Source organism: Bombyx mandarina, chromosome 06, assembly GCF_030267445.1.
Source record: "Bombyx mandarina strain Sakado chromosome 06, ASM3026744v2".
Classification (NCBI taxonomy): domain Eukaryota; kingdom Metazoa; phylum Arthropoda; class Insecta; order Lepidoptera; family Bombycidae; genus Bombyx; species Bombyx mandarina.
Window position 1 is genome coordinate 909099 of NC_143213.1, and position 27808 is coordinate 936906.

Here is a 27808-nt window from a genome sequence, read left to right on the forward strand (position 1 = left end):
GGGTCCTGATCTCCAATGGGAGGAATAATATTAGGACCTGCGCAGTACACGCTTCAGGCGGTACCTTTTAATATAGCGTGGAGTAACCAGTGGGGACTCGAGTTTGCAACTCGTATCGTACGTCCCGCGGTTTTCCAGCGCGTATCTTCTGAGTCGTCGTTTAAGTAAGTCTATAAATATAAAAAAATCTTTCATTTTAGCTATACGTAGTTGAGTAGCAATGTACATACGTCTGAAGCCCGTACCGATATTAACGGGATATATTTTTTTTGTGACAAACTGTTGCTTTAACAATCAATAGTGGAAATCCGTTTTGTTTTGATGACGATCAGGTACGCGTGGCGTTTTGACGCGCAATACCAAGATTGGTTAAAGAATTAAAAGAAAAGAAAAAGGTTTTCTATTAATTCGTAATTAAGTGATTCGTTGAAAAGGTTTCGATTATTCTAAGAAAGCTTTATATTTAAATGCTTTTTTTGTCATATGTTTCCGTATGAAATAATATTGTGTTAAAAAAAAAGAATTTCATATGCTACAGGTACTTATTAACTCCGTGGCTACAATTTAATACAATTTTGATGAAATAATAACATAGATTAGCTCTAGTTTTTAAATAATGCAGAAAATACAAAACAGGCAGCAATAACTCGAACTCTGCGTGTTTTAAATCTGCGTAGTTATACACACATAAATATAAATTCATAAAAAGAGACCAATTTTATGTACTTAACCTAAAAATGCATATTTTAATTTGCAAATAACTTTTAATAATAAATAATATATATTATTAATAACATATTCAAAAATACAATTTTGGTATTTTCAAATTAGAAGCTGTTTTAAACAGAAACCATAGGTCGATAATTCACAGTGATGAATAATTTGTCGACCGTGCATGATGTCAATAGTAAATTCATAGAGAGAACCCTATTAAATAATTGACTTGAATGGGAATAGTGCAGCTGCTATGTTCGCGTGTATTTTTACACACATACAGTCGTGGTCAACTAATTAGGGACAATCTCTAGTTAAGCCAAATTGTGAATATTTTTTTTATTTTCCAACGAGTCTTAGCAATATTCCATATCTTTTACATGTAAGTGTAATTAGTCATTTATGTGCGCGATTATACAAACAATAACAACTTCTTAAACATTAAACCTCTTTACAGTATAGCTGATACAATATCATACTGCTATTGGTTCAAAGAATGCTGGCTGGCCATTTAATTAGGGACACTGAGGTATTGCGTTCTAATTTCAAAATTGGAATTTTAATACTTTTTTGTTTCTTTTCTTATTGTTTAGTGGTCGTTTTGGCGGCAATCCAGATTTTTTATTTTAAGTTTTGAGAATTATTTTGAAGAAAAATGGGCAAAAATTAAAGTTGCGATCCAACACTACGAAAAATTATCATGAAGTTTGTCGAGCGTGGTTGGTCATACCGAAGGATAGCATAACATTTAAATTGTTCAAAAACTATGGTATGCAATGCAGTGCAACATTTCAAGCGCTTTAACACAGCTTTAAATGTGTCCAAAACAAAAATATCGAGAAAAACGACTCCGCAAGAAGATAGAATGATAACCAGGTTAGCTAAGAAAGATCCGTTTCTAGGCTCTATTTTAATTAAGCACGAAGTGCTTGGGGCAAACGAAAGAGCCGGTGTATCTGCGAGGACCGTTCGACGACGTTTGGTAGAAGCAGGGTTGTTCGGAAGAGTGGCTCGCAAAGTACCGTTGTTGAAGAAAGAACAGAAATGCTCGTTTGGCATTTGCACGTGAATATGGACATTGGACCTACGCCCAATGGCAACATGTACTTTTCTCTGACGAGACTAAGGTTAATTTGATTTCTTCAGATGGAAGGCAATATGTACGGCGTCCTGTAAAAGCGGAAATGAATCCAAGATTCACAAAAAAACAGGTGAAACATGGCGGTGGAAACATTAAAATATGGGCTTCATTTTCTGGGCGTGGAGTGGGACCTGTGAGGAAAGTTTAGGGTAACTTAGATCAACATCAATACAAGGCAATATTGGAAGAAACTATGCTTCCCTATGCTGAGGAGCATCTCCCTATTATTATATGAACGTTTCAGCAGGATAACGACCCGAAACATACCGCCCATTCAGTCAAGTCGTTTCTTACCAGTCAGTTTGTATCGGTGCTAGATTGGCCAGCAAATAGCACGGACCTCAACCTAATTGAGCACCTTTGGCACGAAATCAAGAAAAAAGTTGCCACTTATCGTAATACAAATTTGGATGAACTTCATGAAGCTTTTTGTGAGGCATGGGCAAACATTCCTGTCGAAACATGTCAGAAACTGATAATGTCTATGCCACATCGGTGTCAAGCGGTAATTACTAACAAAGGTTTTGGTACTGGGTACTGATTTTACACGGAATAAAATGGAGCTGTTAAAGATATTATAACACTGAAGATTATAAGTTTTGTGTAACTGTATTTTTCATTATACTTTACTGTCCTTAATTAAATGTCCACTACAGAATTGTACCTTAATATTTAATACATGTTTAATCTTTGATATTAAATACTTTTTCTATTTATTAAATCTTTTATTTACAACCATTTATAGCATAATAATCGGACCACATTATGCAAATAATAGGTGCTGAGAAATCAATAGGGTTTTATATTTAAATGTACATAACCGGTTATATCCCTTCACTATCTTGAATGTCCCTAATTAGTTGACCACGACTGTATGTATGCTTTGTACATATGTGATAAAATTGTTTAGCCGATTTTTCGTTTTGCCACAAATAACGATACAACAATGAATAAACAAAAGTCCATCGGCTATTTGAAAGCATTCGCGTGAATTAATTAATTTATTTTTTATTTATTTCATTACTATCTATTCTACTACTTTCCCATCATAAATCGTATTGTTTCGTCATCGAATAAAATTCATCTCCTCCTTAATTCTCTTACTAGAAGTGTGGTGTGAGGTTTTATTACCGATTCGACTATTTTAACCGCGAACCGATCTTGCATTACGATCTGATGTGCATGCAGGTTTCGCGAAGCCACCGTGTCTATTCAAGATGGGAAGCGTCGTTCATATTTCGAGAAGTTTATCGGGTCCGGTAACTATTTATCTGGGTCGTGGGCGTGATAAAAAACCTCACTTAACATAAATTAATATCGAATCCGTGATGCTGCTTGCATGAGGAATCCGTACGATGTATCGTTGGGTCATAGACATGATATAACATTAACTAGATGATGACTGAGCATTGCTCGGCTTTTTTTTGATAACGCCATCTTGTTGTGTCTTTAAAGCGGTTAGTTGCCCTCAATTAAGGAAAATTGTATTATTATTCGCCAATAGATGTCGGGAAGAGTTTATTAATTGAAAACACGAATAAAACAACATTTTCTGAAAATAAATCGTAGCTAGATCTATTTATCGCCCCCGAAATCCCCTGTATACTAAATTTTATGAAAATCGTTGGAGCTGATTCCGAGATTCAGATTATAAAGATATTAATATAGAACAATTGCTCGTTTAAAGGTATAAGATACAATTTGTGTGTTGAAGTAAGAATTATTTTCGTTTTAGTCTCTTTCCTCTACGTGATTCAATTTAAAAATTATTACCGTGTAGGAGCGCTGTAACCCTGCGGGCGAGCTTCATTAACAAAGTTGATGATATTCCCTGAAAAGGTCAGGTGGGAGAACCGTGTCTGCTGGAGGCTGGAGGCGTGTAATTTGGAGACTAATTGAACGGGCGGTTAACTTAAAACTTCATTAACTAAAATTGGATTATTTTGGGTGATAGTTACAACTGAAGCACAGTGAAAACCCACCCATGTAGTTGTTTTTAACCGTATTGAAAAAAGAAGGAGGTTCTCAGTTCGACTGTATGCGTTCTATTTCAGGAAATTTTCTTCTTTTTAGTCTCTAGGTTGACGATTTACTTGTTTATATGAAAGTTTATCAAAACTGTTTGATTTGACTTTTTTAGTTATCCTAAAAGTAATGCATATTTGACTTCGCTTATTTTGATAATATTCTCATTTTACTTCGTTTTGTTGAAATTGAATTTCTTTTTTGTTAAAATTTTGTATATTATTTTAAATTTTCTTGATGGACTGATTGATACTACATACACATTTTAGACAATGCCAGAAGTTTTATGATATCGTAAAATGGTAATGATTCGAGATCAAACATGGCCACCCCATCGTAGCTGAATTTTAAAATGAAATGCACGAGTCTTGGAAAGAAATATTCTGTTTATAGCGGTAAAGCTCAAGGAAACAAAAGCCTTGAATAAAGATTGCCTATGAAGAAAAACTGCAGCTTACATAAGTAAATAGTACAGGGTGGCCCATAAGTCTTTTGAAAAGTAAAATTTGAATAAAACGAACAGGGCGCGCGTGAGCGGTGCAGGGGAAGCGGGGGGAGTAACTTCGGTTTCTGGGAATTTAGTCGCGATGGAGCGTTTTACCGGAGCGGACCGTGCGTTTTGTGTGCGCGAGTTTTATAAAAACGACAATTCGGCAACCGTTGCGCGGCGTAAATTTCGAGAACACAAAGGTTTACACAACTTTGACGACACTCCAACTCTTCAAACGATTAAGAACTGGGTTGCTAAGTTCGAGGAGACCGGTTCGACGTTAGATAAACCGCGGTTGGGTCGCCCAAGGACGTCACGTACGGAACAAAACATAGACACAGTGACACAGTCTATTCGCGAAAATCCGACACAGTCAACTCGTAAGCGCGCCAGAGCATTAAACGTATCCAGGACATCGTTACAACGGATTTTGAAGAAAGATTTACATATGCACCCTTACAAAATTCAGTTGGTTCAAGAATTAAAGGAAACTGACGATATTCAAAGACAAAATTATGCGAATGAAATGTTGAATCGGTTTACTTCCTTCAATAACATAATGTTCTCTGACGAGGCTCATTTCCATCTTAACGGGCATGTTAGTAAACAAAATTGCCGCTATTGGAGCCCCATCAATCCAAAACTTAAGCATCAGAAGCCCTTACATAGTCCGAAAGTGACTGTTTGGGCCGCTATGTCAGCCCATGGTATCCTAGGGCCTTACTTCTTTGAGGATGGCAGAGGGCGCGCAGTTACTGTTACGTCGGAGCGATATGTGGCTATGATCGAAGAGTTTTTCATACCAGAATTGCAAAACTTTTCAGGCTTTAATGCCAGGACGTGGTTTCAACAGGATGGGGCCACTTCTCACACCTCTAACACTGCTATGCCCGTTATCCGTCAACTTTTTCCTGGCAAAGTTATCTCTAAGAGAGGAGACATTTCCTGGCCTCCACGTAGTCCAGATCTGACCCCGATGGATTTTTTTTGTGGGGCTACCTTAAGGCTAAAGTATACGACACAAACCCGCGGTCAATTGAGGCCCTAAAAGAAAACATCCGCAGAGAAATGACAAGCATTTCAGCAGTGACGTGCCGCGCAGTCATCGACAATTTTAGACGTCGTTTGCAAGAGTGCCGTGATCGCAACGGATTACATTTAGGAGATGTTATTTTCAAAAAATAATTCCCGTTTTTTAAGCTTTTTATGTAAATAAAAATTTAATTCATAATGTAATTAGTTTTATTTTAATAATTTTTTTTTCATATCAAAGGACTTATGGGCCACCCTGTATATTTATAAATCACTATGTAATTTGACGCCACGCTGTCTACAAGGCTGCATCGCGCTGTCGAATATTGACGTAATGAAATAGCTCAGAAGGTTTTGAATAGTTAAATTTTAATATAATTTAGACTAGCTGTATTACTGGATAACTTAAAGAAGCGTTTTTATGTTTTATTCATTAACTAGCTAACCCCGCAGACTTCGTAGTGCCTCAATCGATAAATAAAAGACCTAAACTTTTGTATAAAATGAACATAAAACAAACAAAAGGAATCCGTCCAACGGGGGACACATAAAAGGAAAAACAAAATTGTTATTTTTATTTAGTTCCGAGCATTTTCATATTTATTTACCTTTTAAACCTTCTCTGGACTTCCACACATAATTCAAGACCAAAATTAGCCAAATCGGTCCAGCCGTTCTCGAGTTTGAGCGGAATTAAAGAACATCAATTATTTTTTATCTAAATATAGATTTCGAAGACTCGTAATACAAATTCATCACTAAGATTGAGAGAAAAGAAAAAGCGCTTTTTTGACGTGATAACGTTATATAGATCGATGAATATCGGTTGCACGCCCGAAAAAGTGTCACGTTCCGCCTGAGCCTGAGCGTGCAAGCGAGAGCACGGTACAAGCGATAGAGAGGCACGATCGGCCCAAGCGTTGGCTTGTGATACATTTTCTCTCTTCTCGCGTGACGTCAGAGCTAGCAGCTTGAATAGTTCTGTTAAGAACGTCATCACGTAAAACTATCGTGCGTAAAACGACTTTACAGACAACCATTTTTTTTCTTTTTTTTGTAATTATTGATGCACTTATTTACTAAATACGAAGATAGACGAGCTTTATAGTCTTGTGCAAGTTGGCTGTATGTTAAATATTGGTTAGGAATATATGGAAGACACAGTCTAGTGTTGACAATCGTTACGTAGGCGAGTGTCGCCTCGTAAGGTCTTTCTAATAATCGCTCGATCGATACAAGTTCTTATCATCATAACAGTAATGTTGACGGCTTTTACGAAGAGCTCTCATATAACAAAATACGTATTGTTCGTATTCCAGCACTGCCCATGTAAATAAACACTTGAAGACTTGAATGAGGGTTGTATTTAGATTTGAGCGACTACAGAATGACTGGTTAACCAATTAAGATGACCTCCTTTAAGATGAGGGATTTATTAACTTTAACGACAATTATATTAATAGAGTGAATACATTATGACCACCCACAACGGCAGTGCATTTTTATGATTTCGGTCATGTCTATTATAGCTTCGTACATTCCCGATCCCGCGGAAAGAATGGAAAGCAGTCGACGTCGCCCCAAACACGTCATTTCGGATCCTCCTGATCCACTAACGGTCCTTTTAGGTACCTCAAGCACCGGTCACCGTTCTCGTCGAACCCGTCGCTTGCGACGAAGGGCTCGACGAGTAAATTAACACTCAGACTGAGTTTCTCGCCGGATCTTCTCAGTGGGTCGCGTTTCCGATCCGGTGATAGATTCTACGAAGCACGGCTCTTGCTAGGGTTCGTGATAGCAACGTCGTCAGGTTTGAGCCCCGTGAGCTCACCTACTAGTTAACGTTCCGCTGAAATAGCCTCTCAAGGCTATCAGCTTCGTAGTCTACAAAATTGTTTGCCAAAGTAATAACAAGTCGTCGTGGTCTAAAGGATAAGACGTCCGGTACATTCGTGTTGAACGATATGCACCGGTGTTCGAATCCCGCAGGCGAGTACCAATTTTTTCTAATGAAATACGTACTCAACAAATGTTCACGATTGACTTCCACGGTGAAGGAATAACATCGTGTAATAAAAATGAAACCTGCAAAATTATTATTTGCGTAATTACTTGTGGTAGGACCTCTTGTGAGTCCGCGCGGGTAGGTACCACCGCCCTGCCTATTTCTGCCGTGAAGCAGTAATGCGTTTCGGTTTGAAGGGCGGGGCAGCCGTTGTAACTATACTGAGACCTTAGAACTTGTATCTCAAGGTGAGTGGCGCATTTACGTTGTAGATGTCTATGGGCTCCAGTAACCACTTAACACCAGGTGGGCTGTGAGCTCGTCCACTCATGTACGCAATAAAAAAAAAAAAAAACCGTCACACGTAAAATGTCTCTGTCATATCAATATTGTTACAAGTTCTATGGCGGTTATTACAATGCCTATAGCTACGCCATTGCGTTAATAATATCCGTATTAATATCAGTAGCGAGCAGACGGCAAAATCGGATGAAGCCCGCCAAATCCATTGATAAGTAGCGCAGCCCTTGAAGTCTATAGGTACGTTTTGAAATGGTATTACGTCGCGTCTAGAATGAAATAACTCAAGATTTAATCTAGATTTTAGACATTTTTATTAGTCATTGAATTCCGATTTTATCTTTCGTCTCAACACTTAACTTTGTTAGCATCATTATTTAAATAGGTTTTTTTGTTCTTGCCCTTAAATTCTTGTCTTTAAGCTGTCCTAAGCTAACGTAGCATTATTAAAAGCTCAAATTTTAGACTTTATAGATGGCACGAATATTCGTTTTCCAAGGAACTACTAAAATAGAATCGGTACTAATACGTATTTCTTTGACCTGAACTAAAACTAGTTTTGCATAGGCCAAGCATATATACTTTTCGTTTTAAATAGGTACTAGAGGTAGCAGTAGTCGAAATTCGACTATAATTAATTGGAATTGTAAGTTTGTACACTATTATCATTGTATTTTATAATTCTATAGCTGAACCGGCAAACGTTGTTTTGCCATATATGCGCCATCTATTGATTACTTACTCAACCCAGTCGAAAGGTATCGACATCTGTTAGAATCATTTGGAGTTAACAGATAATTGTGACAATCAAATAATAACAGACAAATAATTAGCAATAAATTAAAATTGTGACTATAATTTGAGATTTAAACTATCCTATCTCTCAAGTAGGATCGAACTGCACATGGTGTGCGAATTTTATTATAATCGGTTAAGTGGTTTAGGAGTCCATTGAGGACAAACATTGTGACACGAGATTTATATATATTAAGATAATCACAAATTTCGCCAAGACTACACTATAAAAATATTAACAAAGACAAACAATATTTAATCTCAATTTGACAACAGAGGTCAAGAACAAAAGTTTGACAATAAATAGTATGCATGCGTGTGTGCGTCAAATACATGGTATGTAGTGTGTGTAATGTTTTCTTTATTGATTTAATGTCTCTTTTATGCATTGTTTTAAAAAAATATGAGCATTGTGCACTTCTTCTGTATATTCTCTATAAGTGTGGAAAATTTCATACTCCTCCTTCCGCGTAAATTTCGTAAAAAGGGATACAAAGTTTTTGCTTCGCGTATTAATATACAGATTCTGTGAGCTCGCAATCTAACCTATTATCGCCCTCCAACGCATGCTGATGGAAAAACCTCCCGCAGACTTTGATACAGCTTTTGCGTGTAATGTTACATGCGAACGATCAAACACCACCTTAACTCGCCTTTAATTTAATTAGGGCTGCTTTGTTGACCCAGGGCCCTTTTAAACGCAATTGCCTCGACTACAATACGCCCTTTACGTAATCGCAATTGTTTGATAACAATAGACGAATTGAGTTGTTTGTAGACGAAATCGTGTTGTCCGATTTTGCTATTTCAGAAGTTGTATTTTTCTCATCTACCGCCAGTTTGCGTATTTCTGTCGCGGAGCAGTCATACGTTCCGGTTCGTAAGGTTCGTGAAGGAAGGTTCCTGAGATAGGCCTCATGTGCTTTTTATTTATCGCTTAGATGGTGGACCGGTTCGTAAGGTTCGTGAAGGAAGGTTCGTGAGATAGGCCTCACGGGTTCATTTTTTATTTATTGCTTAGACTGTAGAAGAGCTCACGGCCTACCTGGCGTTAAGTGGTTACTGGAGCCCATAGACATCTACAACGTAAATGCTGCCACCGACCTTGAGACAAGAGATCTAAAGTCTCAGTTTGTACAGTGTCACGGCTGCCCTGCCTTTCAAATCGAAACGCATATAATCGGTAAAGTTTAAAACATTTCATGCGCAAGTTGTGCAGACACTCTCGCCCGCAACTTGTATCATTTGCGCCGTCCTATTTTTTCGGTTCCGTACCTTCATTACGGTACGCTCGAAGTATTCAAATTATTGGTTCGCGTGTACCCAGTACTGGCGAGGGAGGCGACGTGCTTCCGACCGCGTGACCTGCAACAATGCATCAAGCCGTGCTGTGTAGCTTTAGCATTGATTTACGTTTTTAAGCACTTATTTACAGTCGGATTACCTTAAAATTGCAGCATTTATGTCATAGAAGAAGGTAAGTATTTAATACAATGGGAATCGAGGACTCGTCCAACCATTTAGTCTGCAGTGATCTCAGCCTTTTTGCGTTCCTTTACCCCTTAAAGAAGAAAATATTTATATTTTCTTTTAAGTGTAACTCCATACCTATTCCTAAAATTGTGTTTTTTTCCCTTACCTATTCGCTGGTATCCTAAAGGAAAATCCAGCTACGCCCGGTGAGTTCACGGGCTCAACCTGAGATAATTTGCTAACACTAGCCCTAGCAAGAGCAGTGCTTTGCAGAATTTACCACCGAATCGGAGTCGCGACCCACTGAGAAGATCCGGCGAAAAACTCAGTGGGCTGTGTCTATGGGTTAGTTCGCTCGTCAAACTCTTCGTCGTAATCAACGAGTTCGACAAGGACGGTGACCGGTGCTTTAGAGGCCTAAACGCTCCGAGATTGGATCGAGGGCTTCGACAAGACATGTTTCAGGCGACGGCGGCTTAGTGTATTAAAAAGTGTCTATTTAGAGCCGGTTCTTATTTGGAATGAGGCACTGTAATATACATGAGGTCGGCCGAGTATTTAATAATAATTGTCTCTCTCAAGAAAAACTCAACTTAAAATATTCAATTATTTAAAAAAATAAAATAAAAAAAATCGTTGTTTAAGAAGTTTTGTAGTTTGATACATAGTTCTTCGTATGAAGTTGAATTTCAGTGGACATGGGAAAGAGGTTAAAGAAATCTATTGTTCGAAAAACACAAGAGTGGAATTCTAGTGTCGTTGAACCGAGCGAGTCTCTGTGCTCCATTTACGACGACTAGTGACGTGGAATCGTTTGCATCGTTCGCGAAAACGAAGTCGGTATGCTGTGCTAGTGATTCCGAAATCGGTAACACTTCAAAATCAATATTACGGAATTTACTGGTGTTAGGGTATATTGAGAGCTTAAGTACCACCAAATTGCCTCGTTTGCCGCGAAGCAAGCTTTCGTTGAGGCTTGAAAGACAAGCTAGCCGTTATAAATTACAATCGAAATTATTTATTAAATTTCAAGGCGAATAGCGTCATTCAATTCGGTAACTACTTAACACTAGGAGGTTCTCAAGCTCTTTGAGTTGTTTACGCCGTATCATTTATTTAGAAAAAAAATTGTTTACAGTCGTGAATCTGCCAAGGCGTCATCTAAGAAGGAAGTCATAGTTGTGCATTCTGAAACGATCGAATACAGTAATGGTTTAAAGTAAGTATCAATTTTATTAATGTTGGAAGTAGATAATACCCGTGACTGCAGAAAAGCCTTATGCCCTCCTTCTGGGGTGGGGGGCTTACTAGTTAATCCTTAAGATATATCGATGTGTTTCGGTATTCTAATTATTTGGATCTCGTTTCTGATACTTAGGCTCGTTGATAATGGATTTATGATCTTGAGTCTTCTAATCAGTCTCTGTGTCTTGTATGAACTAAATAGACGTGCTTTTTGTCAGCAGCAGATGTCTTGCTTGATTTAATAATAATAATGAAATTACACCTACCGTAATCGTATAACTAGGGCCCTCACTAAAGTTCTCGTGTGGTTAGTGCGAGTTTTTTAACGTTCTCGATAGCGTAAAAGTTAATTCGAATTTCTATGCAGTTGGAACAGCGCCCCTAGCGGCAAACGTAGGCAAACGTTCCAGCTCCATACAAATTTTAGTTAACTTTTACGCTATCGATAACGTTAAAAGACTCTCACTAAGCACACTGGTTCGAACAGCGTGCCGTCACGTGGCGGACCTGAATAACAGCCGTAAAATGGACTTTATAGAAATATCGGGACTGGATTTACTTTATCTGAAAATTGTTGCTTGAAAACTAGTGAGATCACGTCTTTTATAGACAATGTTGTCATTTGCAAACTCTGGTATGCAACGCTCCATTTCGAATGATAATGCGTGGCATAGCTTTATTTTGATGGTACTTTCTGCACATTATGACACAAAGTACATGTATTTTCTACATGGATACCAAGTTTCAAGTCAATCGGATGCATGGTTCAGTAGTGATAACGGATCATCCGTAAAAACCACTGTAGATTTATATATTAGTATAGATATATTAGTATAGATATATTAGTATAGATTATGTATTTTAATTAATTTTTATCCTATCGATACTGGTCGATGTTATTAGAGCGAAGGATTCAAATTATTAGATTTTTAAAATTATCAGTCTTGTCATCAGGGCTGGATGCGTGTGCAAATTTTTGAGTTAATCGAAAATCTCGAAGTCAGTTGCTTTTTTCTTATTGCTCTTACACGCCGGTATTGTGACGGTAACCAATCACCGTCTCCTACCTGATGGTGATTGGTTACCGTCACAATACCAGGAGCACAGCCAAGCCGCTGGCTACCATTAGGTACTCTCCACAAACTTTATTTACAAAGTTCGGAAGTGTATTTAAAAAAAAGAATTTTTTTTAAGTAGATACGGGTCAACGTTGCCAGTGTTGACATCAACCTATGTGTCACAACCTATGTGTGTGTCATTAGTACTAACTATCGTCTGTCTTCGTTTTCGGGAGCGGTCTCCTAACACCCAGTATACGGAGGCGTGAACCAAGAAAATTGGGTATTGAATAAATTTTACGTAGGTACTCGATTATAATACTATACACACCGTCCACTTTTTTCCCACGAAAAGCCTACGCCCGGTACAAAAGTGTTTCGGTAATTCGATATTTGTTCTTCAGGAGCCGCCCACAGTATAAATAATTGATACTATTCTCTTTGGTAACAAAACTACGTTCTCGCAACTCATTTTTATAACAGTAACGAATATTATTAAAATATTATCTATGTTTACTAATTATTCTGTGGGCGGCATTGCTTCGACATATACATACATACATACATATATATCGTTTTGCTTCCAAATAACGGCAATTCTTCATTGTGCAGGTGAACGTGCTTTATTGTAAACGTGTTTTATTATACGTTTTCCACCTTCAATGACACAATACCCTTCTACTATTCAATACATTCCCGGATCTTCTCATTTACGAATTTTCTGCACGGAGTAATGTGTATTGTGGTGAGAAAATTAGGTATTTCGTATCGGGCATCGTGTAAAGACTGCTTACGTCATTTACTTTCTCTTCTCGCGTTATTTAGTAAATAAGTTTATCACGTGCTTTGTTTTAACCGTTTTAGTGCTGAGTTTATTTTTACTTATTATGCGATGATTGCAAAAGGATCTTTGAATAAAAGTACCTTTGAGCGAAGCGGTACTTCACGCCTGGACAAAGACTTTTGCTTTATAAAGCACAAGTCCGGCCTCGCATGGAGTACTGCTCCCATCTCTGGGCCGGGGCTCCCAAATACCAGCTTCTTCCATTTGACTCCATACAGAGGAGGGCCGTTCGGATTGTCGATAATCCCATTCTCTCGGATCGTTTGGAGCCTCTGGGTTTGCGGAGGGACTTCGGTTCCCTCTGTATTTTATACCGTATATTCCATGGGGAGTGCTCTGAGGAATTGTTCGAGATGATACCAGCATCTCGTTTTTACCATCGCACCGCCCGCCACCGGAGTAGAGTTCATCCATACTACCTGGAGCCACTGCGGTCATCCACAGTGCGTTTCCAGAGATCTTTTTTGCCACGTACCATCCGGCTATGGAATGAGCTCCCCTCCACGGTGTTTCCCGAGCGCTATGACATGTCCTTCTTCAAACGAGGCTTGTGGAGAGTATTAAGCGGTAGGCAGCGGCTTGGCTCTGCCCCTGGCATTGCTGAAGTCCATGGGCGACGGTAACCACTCACCATCAGGTGGGCCGTATGCCCGTCTGCCTACAAAGGCAAAAAAAAAAAAAAAAAAAAAAAAAAAAAAAACCTTAAAAAACATAAAAAAAATACAAAAATCAATGCCAAATTCACAGTAAAATAATTTTAGATGGTTATTTATAAATATTATTAATGGATTGGCTATACCAATGATTGGAATGCGATGATATGGACATGTGATGAGACGAAATGAAAATGAGATTGGTAAGAGAGTGTTAACTATGAATGTGGAAGGATATAGAGGAAGAGATAGACCTAAGAAGAAATTGATGAATTGCGTGAAAGACGATATGTGTAAGAGGGAAATGAGCGAAGAAATGGTATTTGATAGCGGAGTATGGAAGGAGAAAATATGTTGCGACGACCCCAGGTGACTGGGAGAAGGACAGGAGAATGATAACTTATAAATGTTATTAACTTATTAAAAACGTTACAAATGCGCGCGCTAAGACACGTCTATGCAGGTCGATACCAAATACCTATTAAATACCTAATCAAACTGCGTCATATAGTAGTCGGTATTCCGACGCTCTTTGACGATGGTATTTGTAAGAGTTAGACACCGACAACTATAAACTGTGTATATTATGTATTTGCAGTTATAGCATTTTAATATAACCTAGGGCTGATGGATCGACAAAGATCTAAAGCGCTCTGGTGGAAATATCGTTGGGGCTGCATTTCGACCAGATGAAGGTTTATTATTTTACTTGGCGCACCCAAGGTGTTAGATCACTGAATAAAAATAAATTTGATTTACGATGAATTCATCTTGAATAACGCCATAACGCACGGGTTAACATTTATTTTATTTCAAGTTTATTGACTTTCGTACAAACAAAAAGGTAACGTTAATTTTAAAGTCTGCGTGCTTGAAACTCATCCTCCCTCGTAAAAAGGTCCTGAAAATGTCTGTTCAATTCCATTAAAAGTATACGATGTCTGCAGTTTGGTATTTCTTCATTCCGCTCGGGTTACGTGCGGTTCGGAGCAAGTATTTCAATTGCAGGGCGCTTATTAATTTCGCAAGGAATCATTACGTTTCCGACTACAATGACGTATGTACACAAATCTTTATGAAATCGGGGGCTGTGTGAAAAAAGTCCATATTTCTATAAGAGCAATGGCATTTTTGCTTTGCGTTAGAATAAGAGTGTGGTATCTACAGATTCATGGTGGCACTACCAATGTCACTCTCGCGACTCTCGCCACTTTATTTGTAAAAATAACTACGCTGTGATGTATAGGGTAAATCAATTTAAAAGCAAACCAATTTTTTTTATTGCCCTTTTTGGCAGACGAGCATACGGCCCACCTGATGGTGAGTAGTGTTACCGTCGCCCATGGACTTCAGCAATGTCAGGGGCAGAGCCAAGCCGCTGCCTATATAAAAGATACTTTTACGGTTTAATCCCATGTTTTTTATTGTCATTAATATTATTTTCGACTTTATTCATACATGAGCTGGCTGGTTGGCTATTTATGACTAAGAATATTCAGGACGATTCCCTTGTCCTATCGATTAAGGAGCGACTCGGTCCTTGACAATCAAATGCTAATATCTGCCAGCTGTGACAACATCCTTCGCAGAGTTGAACGGTCTGTAGGTGTTCTAAATTCAACTGTGATGCAGAAAGTATCCATCTAGCGATGAATTTAAAAAATATTTAGTATTATGTTGCATTTTTATTCAAAAAATTTTCATCGGTACAGGAGAACCACTAAACGTTGAAAAAATAGTATCGACATAGTAGTCATGTTAAGATTAAAATTAGCTCAATTAGGAATTTGTATTGTGTTTGTCTATGACCTCCGGTGACCACTTAATAATAGGTGGGCTTGTGCACCTCTCTAAGTAATAATAATCAAAATGCGAATAATACAGTATACCAAAGTCACAATAATTAAAACGTTGCTACGCAGTGACAGCAGTTTATTTTATTGCCAAGAAGGTTAGACGAGCTCACGGCCCAGCTGGTGTTAAGTGGTCATTGGTGTCCATAGGCATCAACTTCGTTAATGCCGCCACACACATTGAGACCGAAATAGACAACGTCATTTTTAGCAAAGCCTGTGTGTATTTATTTTAATTGATTTTTTTTTGTTTCTACTTAATATTTTATTTTAGAGTAGCAAAACTTTTGTTGGGTCCGTTCTGCATAACGTTGTGAACAATTCCGCTGATGTTAATACGCTTCGTAGCGAAAGCGTATGTAAATTGCTTGGGAATTGTAACAAAAGTTTCTGTTCTATTTTTATGAGACAATCTTTGTTTGTAAGCTATCGTAACTGGCGATTTTAAATAAAAAATGTGTAAATGTTCCTCCTAGGCGAGCTTTGGGTGACGAATGCTTTCAGAAGTCGGTACGTCATGTAGAAATAATTTGAGAAGTTATCTTCTTCTCCTATATTATTCGATATTCGAAAGTTTGGATGTTGTAAAATGAAGAAGAAAACGCGAAATCAAACCTTAATTGTGTTTGTATAGACCTTCTAATGTAGTAGCCGCGTGGGTCGATAGCGGCGCCATCATAAGGTATTTTGAGTCTGCACGGGTCGGTAACGCTGTTTTGCTGTTTTCTTCCGCGAATCATTGAGGCGCTGCGGCTTGAAGAACTGCAGCTATTCTCATAGACAATAATACATTTGAGGCCTCGACCTCGTATCTCAAGCTGGAAGGCAGCAGTGTTTTTGTGATGTCTACGGGCTCCGGTGTCTGATGAAGAGATACGACTTTTTTTCCTTTTCGTTAATAAGTGATTACTGGTGGTTCAGGTGCTTTTCGAGTTTCACCAGGACAGGTGGGCGAGCAAATGCTCAGCCAGAGGGGGGGGGGAGTTGCTAACAGCTGCTCGAGTGCCTCTGAAGGAGACCTAACAACTCAAGAGCAGCTGCTTCGCGAATGAATCTACTACCGGATCGGAATCGCCACCCGCTGAGAAGATCCGGCGAGAAACTCAGCGGTCTGATGCATGGGTTAGGTTGCGCGTCAACCCCTTTGTCGAGTACGACGAGTACGATTACTCGTCCCTAAGCCTGCTCCTAATGTTAGAGCTGAAGGCGTCTAATGCAAAGGTTATTGGATCTGATGGATCCGTAAGGACGCGTCTAGTATCTGTCAACATCCTAAACTGACCTTCGACTGTAGAATTCACGAAATGGATAAATTTGTTATACTAGAGGTAGGTACCTAGAAGAAGTGAGGCGTCTAATTCAGTGCAACACTACGGTAATTTAAATGTGGGTGTTTGGGAGGTGGGGCAGATTCACCTCGGTTGCATTCAGCACGGCTCGTGGAGGAAGCGATCGATTCATGTCCTTGACTTTGGTCTAACTAACCAGATTATAATTTAATTTGTTTTGCGTTCCATTTGAACTTCAATGTTATTAAGATAATTACATTAATGCCGGCTTTCAAAGAAGCTTTCGCTGTGGCTGATTCAGGAAACAAGTTAAATTATTTCTGTGAAGATATTAGAGAAAATAGGGTAGGGTATTACGTGATGTTTATAGATTGGGAATTAGATTGGGGTAGATCATTGCTGAAGCACATAGGCAAAAGTAAATACCTCCTCGTATTTTCGGCGTCATTACATTTACATTAAGGGTAAAACGTCACGCGTTCTAATACCAGTAGGTAGATGTACATTTTTCCAAGGAATTGCGTACCTAACCTACCTACCTACCTAAATGAGGATTACGATAAAATAGTAATATCGTGTGATGAAAAACAATTGTCAAAGCTTTTAAAGTGATGTTTGGGCGTATAGCGAGCCCGCTTAGTTCTGCCGTGAAGCAGTAAAATGTCTGTTTAAAGCGAAGCACTGCTGTTGCTAGGGCTAGTGTTGGCAATTCTCTCAGGTTGTGCCCGTGAGCACACCTATTCGTGAAGTTGGAATAGCCCCTTAGGCTACCAACGATTAGGTAGGAAAGAAAAGTCTGTTTAAAGGGTGAGACACCCGTTAAGTTACTGTACAGCCGAGTCTCCGTCATTATCTGGTTTGTGGCGGCCTTAATCTTGTGACGGTTTTGTGATTCGGTAAGCAAATAACCTAAGGTGTCTGAAGTATGACTAAAGAATAGAAAATTAGTCACGTTTAATATTTTTTATTTATTTCTGAGGTGGATGGACGAGCTCTCAACCCACCTGGTGTTAAGTGGTTACTAGAGCCCATAGACATCTATAACGTAAATGCTCCACCCACCTTGAGATATAAGTTCTAAGATCTCAAGTATAGTTACAACGGCTGCCCCACCCTTCAAACCGAAACGCATTACTGCTTCACGGCAGAAATAGGCAGGGTGGTGGTACCTACCCGTGCGGGCTCCCAAGAGGTCCTACCACCAGTAATAAACGTCATTTGAAACGTCAATTAATCTTCGATACTCATATCGTCAATGACAAGCACTTCACACCGCTGTTAAATGTTTTCGGGGTAATCTATCAGAGAATTTGAATACCGTAGGCGTAAATAGTATTCAGAGCGGAGGAGCGTGATGACCCGGCAGTTCCGCCGGTAATTGATTGCCGGTGTGGAACTGACGTGCTGTCAAAACGTTAACATTAGCCACGGTCGAAATGTACCTAATACGTACATATATAAATACGCCTTTTTGGTTCGAAAATGGACACACACACCGTAAATTTTCTTAAAGATTTGTGTGTTATTTTTAAGACCATTCAAATTAAGAATACATCTAAGAAGAGAGACCTCGAGGAGACCATTTTGCCAGTTACTTTGGAGAGGTGCTGTCGTGTAAATAAATATGGATTCTTAGAGTAATAATACCTGCTATACCATATTACTTCTATGTATGGATTGATCTTTGGTGGTAACGCGTGCGGACTCAAGGCACGTTTTATCAGCAGCACTCTTCCACTGCAGAACATTTCAATTGAGGCGAGTAGACGGATTTAGGGAGAAAATATTAGATTCTTTTGGAGGGTTAAAGAGGTCAGCCTCGTTCCTACAAGTCTACCAAGTAAAAAGTATTTTAAAGTAGCCCAAGTTATTCCATAAGTATAAAATGAACTAAACGTTTGTTGTTTTGCATCTTGTTGCTTAACAGTACATTCAAAGCTGAATTGGAAGAGGAAGTCGATATTATAGACCTCGGAGCACCGAGGGGGATCCGAAGTGTGCCTCCAGAACGCGTGAGCAGCAAACCCGCGCGGGTCGCTTCAACCTACACTCCTAATCCGAGATTGTTAGTTACCATCAGTTATTTTACCCGATTACGGCAAGGTCAAGACAGAATTGTGACATTTCATATATCATTTCATACAAAAGAGGACGGCTCTTTTGTAGCTTATTGTATTTTGGTATACAAGATGTCGTTCGCTAATCTTAATGACTGCAATGAGCCATCTCCAACGCATGTAGATAACGTGAAGCACGTGCCAATTTAATTGTTAAATCTGACATTGCACCAGGTATCCTGGGCCCCAGGCGAAATTTAGAAAAGTGAAGAGAGACCGCGCAACGGAGACCAAGTCAGCTGAGCCCAAGGACAGCCAACAGTCAAAGCGCAAGCGGTTCTTTCGCCGGCCCGTGCCCAACGCGCGGCTGTACAGGCCGGGACCGCCTCCGCCGAAGCCGATCTCCAAGCAAGCTCGCGTGACTTGGACTGCCGTGAGCGCTGGACGAGCATTAGACACAGCATCTCGTGCTGCTCTGCGTCTGGTTGAAGAGCGGGTGGGGTCAGCGCGCTCACCGGGGCGGGGGCTCGTCGTCCGTCTGCCGGGAGGCGGCATGGAAACCACCAACAGACATTCCACCAGCCCTGAAGACTGCTCCGACGGTAACGAGACCATGTCGGCGCCCAGCGAGTTTCTTGCCGAGGTTACTATTTGTGCATTTTCCTCATTTTTGAATTAGCTTCAACTGAATATTATTAATTAGCTGAGAACTTTTCCCGAATAGAAGAATTGTAAAGGCTGTTTATATTTAACGCTTTGACTGCGATGTACGTCACCAGTGCCCTACGTGGCGTACTTAAGCAATTATGTCGATTTCTGTTACTAAGGCGCCGGAATATCTAGTAGACTCTGGGAAAGACGAATCCGAAGATACTGTGAATGAATCTGTTTTTAAGAGACCTAAAAGACTAAAACATAGCAGGCAGCACAGGACCGATCTTTGTGGCAAGGCTTGGGGGAGGCCTATGTCCATTAGTGGACCTTTGTGAGCTGATAGAATAGAATATACAGTCCATGTAGATTGAGAACACGTTGGGGCGTAACCAGCGATTTCGCCCACTGAGTTTCTCGCCGGGTCTTCTTAGTGGGTTGCGTTTCCGATCCGGTGGTAGATTCTGCGAAGCACTGCTCTTGCTAGAGTCAGTGTCAGCATCACTCCGGTTGGAGCTCCGTGAGCTGACCTACTAGTTAAGGTTACGCTGAAATAGCCTCTCTATCAGCTTAGGTAGGAAAAAAAAAGTGATTTCGTATTGCAGTTTCTGTCTGCAATAATGCGTCGAGAGTATGCCGAGGCGCTGAAGTACTGCAAGCTGATCCTGCAGTACGAGCCGCACAACGCCACCGCGCGCGGCTTCTACCCGCTGCTGCAAAACAAGCTGGATGCACAACAGAAAGCCGGTAACAAAACCGCCAAGTGCTCACTAAAAAAAACTTGAGAGGTGTCAAGGGACACCCGGATGGAACGAAGTTACTTTCGATTAATTAGTGAAGGAATTGTAATAAATTTTTTTTAAGTTATAATAATATTTCTATGTACAAAAAACCTGTATACGATCAACAAAAATAATCGTCGCGACACCACACTGTTCAATGCGAAATAGAAAGACGAAACGAAAATAACTGGCTTGCTTTCTATGAGAGAGAGAGAGAGAGACAGAGAAACACGCGCACGTCGCACGGCTTACGACTATAGCAAAAAGTGTTACAACTTTTGGTCTTAATTTTTTCCGTCTAGCCCCCTTTCGCAACGCGCGATAAGGAACTTCGTTCCAATAACAATTGCACCTAGTGTTCTCTGGTTACAATGATTCGTGGGGTTCCAAGCGGGAACTGGTGGAAGCTGTCATTGTAACACTGCTCAAAGAAGCACTATCCTATTCCTACTCTTCATAAAAAAAATTAATCTCATTTACTCGATCATTAAGCGGTCAGTGCAACTAATAGACATCGCAATGTTAGGTCTTCTTCGGAGGCGCTCGGGCAGCTGTTTGCAAATCCCACCCCTCCTGGCTGAGACTGTGCTCGTCCCCCTGTCCTGGTGAAACTGGAAAGACCTCCGGGCCACCAGTGATCGTTCAATCACAAAAAAAAAATAGCGCAATGTGTCACTATGCATAAGATCCATAAGACATGAGTTCGAAGTATCTGTTATGTTGTATCACCTATATCTCAATCAAACCGCAACACATTTTTGCTTCGTAGTAGGAAGCGGCAAGATGGTGGTACCCCAAATAAATGTGAGTTGGCCATAGGCAATATACATACGACACTCGAGTAACGCTGGTGCCCATTCTCTGGCGAATCCTTCTGTCTTCCTTTACGTCCTCTGCGGGAATAGATGAGGTGGTTGTATTCTAGACCCCCACTACCCAGGAATAAGGTCTGAATGCAATGATAAAAATGTTTTGTGTGTCAGAAGAAGTTGAGCGACGGGACAGCTCCAGTGAGTCGGCGAGCGAGGCGCGGCGGCTGCGCACCAAGCACGAACCGGTAACTATCTGTTTGTGCAACATTAGATTTGTTGTACAAATGTATCGGACTGCAAAAAATCGGTCTTTATACCGAAGCAGTCGGAATGTTTGGTCCAATGACTGTACTGTATAGCCTCGTTCGATTTCAGGTCAGAAATTTCACATTCAAGGTGTTAATTCCTGGCACAAGTGTAGGTACCTACACAGTGAGCTGGAGAAAATGCTTGCCTGAAGCCGATCATTTCGACAACATGCTGTTTATCTAAATCGGACTCTTCATGAGTTATGCGCAATGTTAAAAGCCAAAACCAATTTTTCATTTTAGATGAGACCCTAATAGTATTTTTTATGAATACTATCAATCTAGTCAGCATATCTCTGAAGAGTTCTTTTGGACTGAATTTTTAATTCGACATAATTGTGTCGTCGTATTTAGGAGGAAGCGATGGAGCAGGACCCGGACGGCTCGTGGAGCTCCGGACGTAGCTCAGCCTCGGAGCTGGACCTGGACACTTCGTCGGCCTCCGCCTCGCCGTCACGCAGCCTCACCATCAGCCGGCACACGGACAGTAAGTAATGAGCACTCTCGAGATACAATATGTCATTTGGATATATTGCTATATACATATATGTGTAGACTGATTTGCAACAGGAATAGAACTGTAAGGTTTGTTGTAAAATAATTAAAATAAAATTTATCATGTTAAATTATGACAATATTCGGATTGCCAAATGGCAACACTGTTGGTGGGAACAATGGCAGTTGTGGGGACGTGACATAATAAAAAAGGAGGTAGTCTGAAAAAATGATAGAAAAAGCGGTGTATTCTGTAGCGGGAACATATCTAAAGACTGTACAAGTGAAGTTACAAATAAAGTAATACAGAATTAAGTGATCTATTGCAACTATTAGAAATTATTTATTTTCTGGCTTTGGAACCGAAGTCAACGAGAAGAATCTTCGATCAACAATAGTTCGAAGAGAAGAATGATAGAAATTACGCGTTTGAGATGAGTGTAATCAGTAAAAATCATGTTCGAACGAGTTGTTAAATTTGAATTTCAAAGTTTGTTTTCATTAGGTATTCTTTTTATTTTTATTATTATATTCCATCTTCGGGCCGATGAATTGCCAATGTTATGTACGTCATTATTGTCACATGCATCGGGCCATAAATGAAATAGTTATTTTAATGTTAAATGTTTGTGATGTGGCAGTACTTTTTTAGATAAATAAATTAATAAACGAGCGTCTAATAATAAAAGCTCAATAAAGTACCTTGCCTCAGGTGGATCTGGTACATCAGCAGCCCCATCTGGCTCCAGCGCCACGGACACGGACGACAACGGCAACATACAGCCCCCCACCACAGCACACACATATCATTCCTCGGGTAGCCATTACTGTCTTTATAGTCCGCTATTCGTTTTGAGTCACGACGTCGATTGGTCGAAAAGACGAAGTCCAGGGTCGCGCTAATTGAAATTAAAAAATTGAAGACGACTTGACAGATGTCATTATAAAAATGATTGCGTAGTTCGGTGAATTACTCGCGGCCCGTCTAATGTTAAGTGAGCGCCCATAGACGAGTGATGAATTAATGTCGTCATGATATATGACATATAAGTCGATGAATTAATCTCATACACACGTCAAAGTCTCTGTCGAAATTTTTCTACCCCTTAAACTGGAACTACTGCTTGGTACTAGAAATAAGTATAATGATTGGAGCCTTCTGTGCATGCCTTCCCGGCCTACCAGGAAACCGCCAGGCACCAGGAAATACCGCTTGACGATTGCAGACTGCGGATATCATACTCAGAATGCAGAATTCATTACAACTAAGATGATGAGATTAGGTTATGTTGGATCAATAAACAGAAGTTCTTGTTATCTTTAATATTCATTAAATATTTCATTTAGATGACGTCGAGAACGATAACACAGCCGCTGCCGGAGAGCCCCAGCACTTGATCAAGGTAAACTGACACCACTCCTAGACTCAACCTAGCTTTTGTATCGCCTAAACACGAACATTTTCATTTCAATTTACTACATTGGAATTTGGTGAAGATTTTATTTGAACTGTCTCCACAGGAATCCTCTTCGTTACGGCGACTCCGCGCACAGTTCGCGTGCTCCATCAAATAACTCATGTTCTACCGTCATTTACTGTACCTCACTATGGTCTTCGACCATAGGCTCACCTTTGTAATTAGCTTCCTCTAAGGTATTACTACTTTAGTGAAAGGCTAAAAAATATATAATTGTCTGTGGACGTTTATTTACAAAATTTTGAGGCCTAATGAAAAATACGTTTTGAACATAATTTAATTAGTATTGAGAACAAAAAAGTTCATTTGTTTTTTATGTAACAGAACTATTGTTAATTTTGCAACTAAATCGTAAATATATTCTAATATTCATACCAAAAAAGAATTTGAGTGATTCTTTATTTTGTTGAATTCGCATTATCGTACGTGTTCGCCTGTTATCTTGACATTAAGCTGGGCTCGTGGTAAAGATCAAACCGTTTTGATGCAATTTTCCGGCTGTCTCTAATTAAGCCGTTGCCAGCCGTGACAATGACATCACAATCGAATTACGCAAGGTTGCGCTGTCACATGTCAAGAAGTTTTATTAAAAATTTGAAATCATTAAATACATAAATATAATAACTATGATTATATAGTTTTCAATAATTTAGCTGTAGTTTTGTTCCACCTTGAATGATTTTGTGTTGACTGCATTCAAAATAGTTTTGTTAGCGATACATGTCGCCTTAGGACCAAACTGTAGAGCATATCTAAAATAATCGTACCTATCGTTGTTAGATGTTAATAAGTATCGTGTCGGTGTTGTTTACTCTAAAACTTTGTCGAAGACATATGTATGTTTGAACTTAAAGATATATCTTGTTGCAAAACTAAAAAGTATTTCGATGTTTAGATTTCTTTGTGAAACTAAACTTTGTTTCGTGTTTATGAAGCGGTTGCCTATGTTTGTCTTTATAGTCGGATTTTTAATTAGACGAAGCCAGCTGACAGTAGCTAATGTCACTTTGTGAAATAATGTTGCTATATTTAAAGTAATAGTGATGCGTTCAGTTCTCGTTCAATCACATAAATGAACAATGAGTGTGAAGAGTTAATCATTAATTTCAAACTATAAAAGAATATTATTTATATTTTACAATAAAATTGTATTAAAGTGATCCAATATAATAATATGTTACTAGTAGTATGTAACTACAATCAGTTTTTTTTATTTTCATTACCTATGTACCTATAATTGTTATATTTTATACATCTATAGTTTCAACTATATGATGCATTGGAAATAGGACAGTCTTACAAACTTCCTCGCAATGTTTTTCTTAATGTTTAAAACACTCGGTATTTAGTACAGGTAGATACCATAGGAACATAATGTTTCGTCGAAAACTCGTTGGTATGTACAAAACACGGCTAAAATTCGAACCCCGTGCCCGATATCGGCAGTTCGGCACACTAACTATTCACTAGACAATCGAGGCAATTTCATTAATTCAGGAGTTTTTTCAATCGTTCACTTTGTCACAACACTATTTTTATTTCATCAAAAACTGACAACACAGTAAACGTCAGTTTACTTCGTCTAATAAAAAATCCGACTATAGGTTTTGTATGGATTTTATAATAAAAAAGCTAAATGATTTATTTTAATTTAAACAAGTATATACCTACCTACCTACGTTAAACAAATAATTCCAGTATTCTGAATTGTGCAGTTTAGCTATTATTTTTGCTAGTTTTTTTAACCATTACTTTATTTGTTGATGATTAAGGCTCCTTTTCAGACTTTACATTATTTTAGAACGCAATACTCTTCTTTTTCGGCCGCGTCCTAATATGGCTTTTATATATGACACAAAGTATCTTCTGGGTTCAGTGTCCGACAAATAATTGCTCATCGTTCGAAATAGTATGAATAGTAACCCTGTAAATCATAGTTTTCAACTAAAGTTCTGCACGCCAAATTTTTTGGGCACATGGCAACCTCGTCGCATATCGCTTTAATACACTGCAAATGGTCGGAAACATGACGGATCGTTCATGCTCTTCCAATGACCCCGTTAGAAATATTATTTTCGTACAACCACGAACAAAACTTTATAATTTAAACATCCGACCATAACTATTTATTTATACTTAACTTAGAAAATTAATGTTGTTTTCGAATAATTATTCCGTTTCGACGAAACCAAATTACATACTTTTTGTCTGTGGAAACAGTGTCAGCTTGCGACAAAAAGAGCATTATAGACTTAATATTTATGGACATTAGTAAGTAGTCTAATAACATTTTGAAAAAGAGGCCTCGCTGAACAGGTGGTATGTAAAGTTTGAAATGCAACAAAATTTATAAGAAATTCTATTCAGCGTATATGAAAAAAAAAAATATTCATCCCCATGGATCTTTTCTAAAAAATAAAAATAGCACCAATAAATAAGACACGTTGTACTTCAAACTCACCATTCTAATAATGCCAAAATTCTCGTCCTAAGTAATCGTCCTGTCGCATGTCGGCCTAGTATTGCGGACCCCTATATGTAATTAATGTTTATAAATATGTTTTTAACTTTTTATCGATATGTGTACAAGTAGTTTTCTTTATCGTTCGTATGAGCTGTGTGCAACGAGAAGACTGAATGAAGTGTCGACGTACTGTCTGTTTTCTAATGTTTTCGCGTGATGTTATCTGTTTAGATAATTATATACCTATTACGTTATTTGACACTGCACGTATGTCTAAACTATTTATTAAACTATATATTTGGGGATGGTAAGCTTTTTTAACTGATACCTACTGCAAAACCAATGGAAAAATATTGTAACTTAATATTACCTATGTAATTTAAAACGTCAAAATAATTAGCTGTCAAGATTAGCGCGCCATTTATTTACCCTGCTAAACTATTCAAAAAGTTTATGGCGCATATTGATAACAGGATACTACACAAGTTTTAGTCTACCAAATACTTCATACTTCGTTTATCGTATTATATAATTCGCGTAAGAGATTACGAAGCTTTTCGGACAAATATGTTGGGTAATGTCCGACCGGAGTACATCAAGATAATAGAACAGTCTAACCGTTCAAAGTATCAGGGCAACAATGTGATTAATTTGCAATCCTCAGTATTTAATAAAATTTTCGCGTATTGCATTTAGAGAGCTTTGACTTTTATTGTTCGCGAAAAACAAATTGTTACTCATCCGCCTGCTGGGTACTAATAAGAACGTATCGATTGTACAGTACTTCCATCTTCCCCTGCTAATGAAATATAATAGTTAAAAGTGATCATGTGCAAGTTCCTCACGGCCATAGAAAGATCCGGAGATCAATTCTCTATTGAGACACTACTAATCGACGCTTATTGTTATTGGATACCGACACCTAAGTCTCCTAAACCTAACTAAAGTATACACGAGGAATCTTCATAAAGTAACTACTGCATCCTCGCTTTGTTCGGGTTTTCCTGGCTAACAGAAGTTCTCGCCACGACCAGGCTGTACGGCGGAGTGAGGGGGAGAACACTCTATATGACCCTAGTCTAATTTCGTTTAAAACACTAAATACCAGTAACCTACACATATCTAGACATACACATAGCACCTTAAAGCAGTATTACAACTTTGATAATAATATGTGTACAATATTTATAATTACACCAGTCGTATGTGGATTTTGTGGATTCATCTTTGAGAGTTCATTCACCTTTATAATCACAATATGTCGTGGTGCTCTCTCATAATAGATGTTCATTGATTTTTTTATCGCTCCAAATCTAAGTCTTTATTCAAAGCTTGGAGATCTATTATTAATTTATTGGCCTATCTATAAACAAAACTAATAAGTGGCAAGAATTCAAACAGTATGCACTTCATCGAATTTGTAATTAGATAATGGTTAAAAAAGATTTTGATAATTTTCCTTCAGTTTTGGCGTCTGATTGAATTGTTAAGTGTGAATTTTGAACATAAAATACTTATACATATAAAATTGTGTAGAGTTAGTTTTAAAATTATATACCGAGTAGTTAATAAAGTTGCGTTTGTTAAAATATATTATTAATTGTGTGTACTTGTGTTATATAACATTTCTGATGTTTGTATGTATTCGAGGATGTGTATTATTAAAATGTATTTTGGTATGGAAATAGAAATAAATTATATGTCTGATTGTTGTTTTTTTACATTATTTGATATTACTAACTACTTTTGGTCTAATCAAAAAGTGTCAAGTGTCAAAGACGGAAAATACTGCCCTTTACGAAATATATAGGTACACGTCGGAGAAGCGTAGGTATGCACATGCA

General features: G+C 38.7%; 1 protein-coding gene across 4 annotated transcripts; it reads left to right on the forward strand.

Annotated features, from left to right (window-relative positions):
- LOC114246714 (uncharacterized) lies at positions 1–27681 on the forward strand. 4 transcript variants are annotated; one of them, XM_028179388.2, is made up of 10 exons: positions 1–164; positions 11114–11194; positions 18845–18982; positions 19209–19617; positions 20231–20372; positions 21391–21464; positions 21882–22014; positions 22735–22839; positions 23370–23425; positions 23544–27681. In XM_028179388.2, exons 1-10 carry the CDS (start codon positions 16–18, stop codon positions 23595–23597), a joined length of 1341 nt encoding a protein of 446 aa, XP_028035189.2. In that variant the 5' UTR covers positions 1–15; the 3' UTR covers positions 23598–27681. The 4 variants fall into 4 exon arrangements, with proteins under 4 accessions (XP_028035189.2, XP_089584374.1, XP_089584375.1 ...); XM_089728248.1 differs by having other exon boundaries at positions 21394–21464; XM_089728249.1 differs by lacking the exon at positions 18845–18982.
- Positions 27682–27808: the final 127 nt, after the last annotated feature.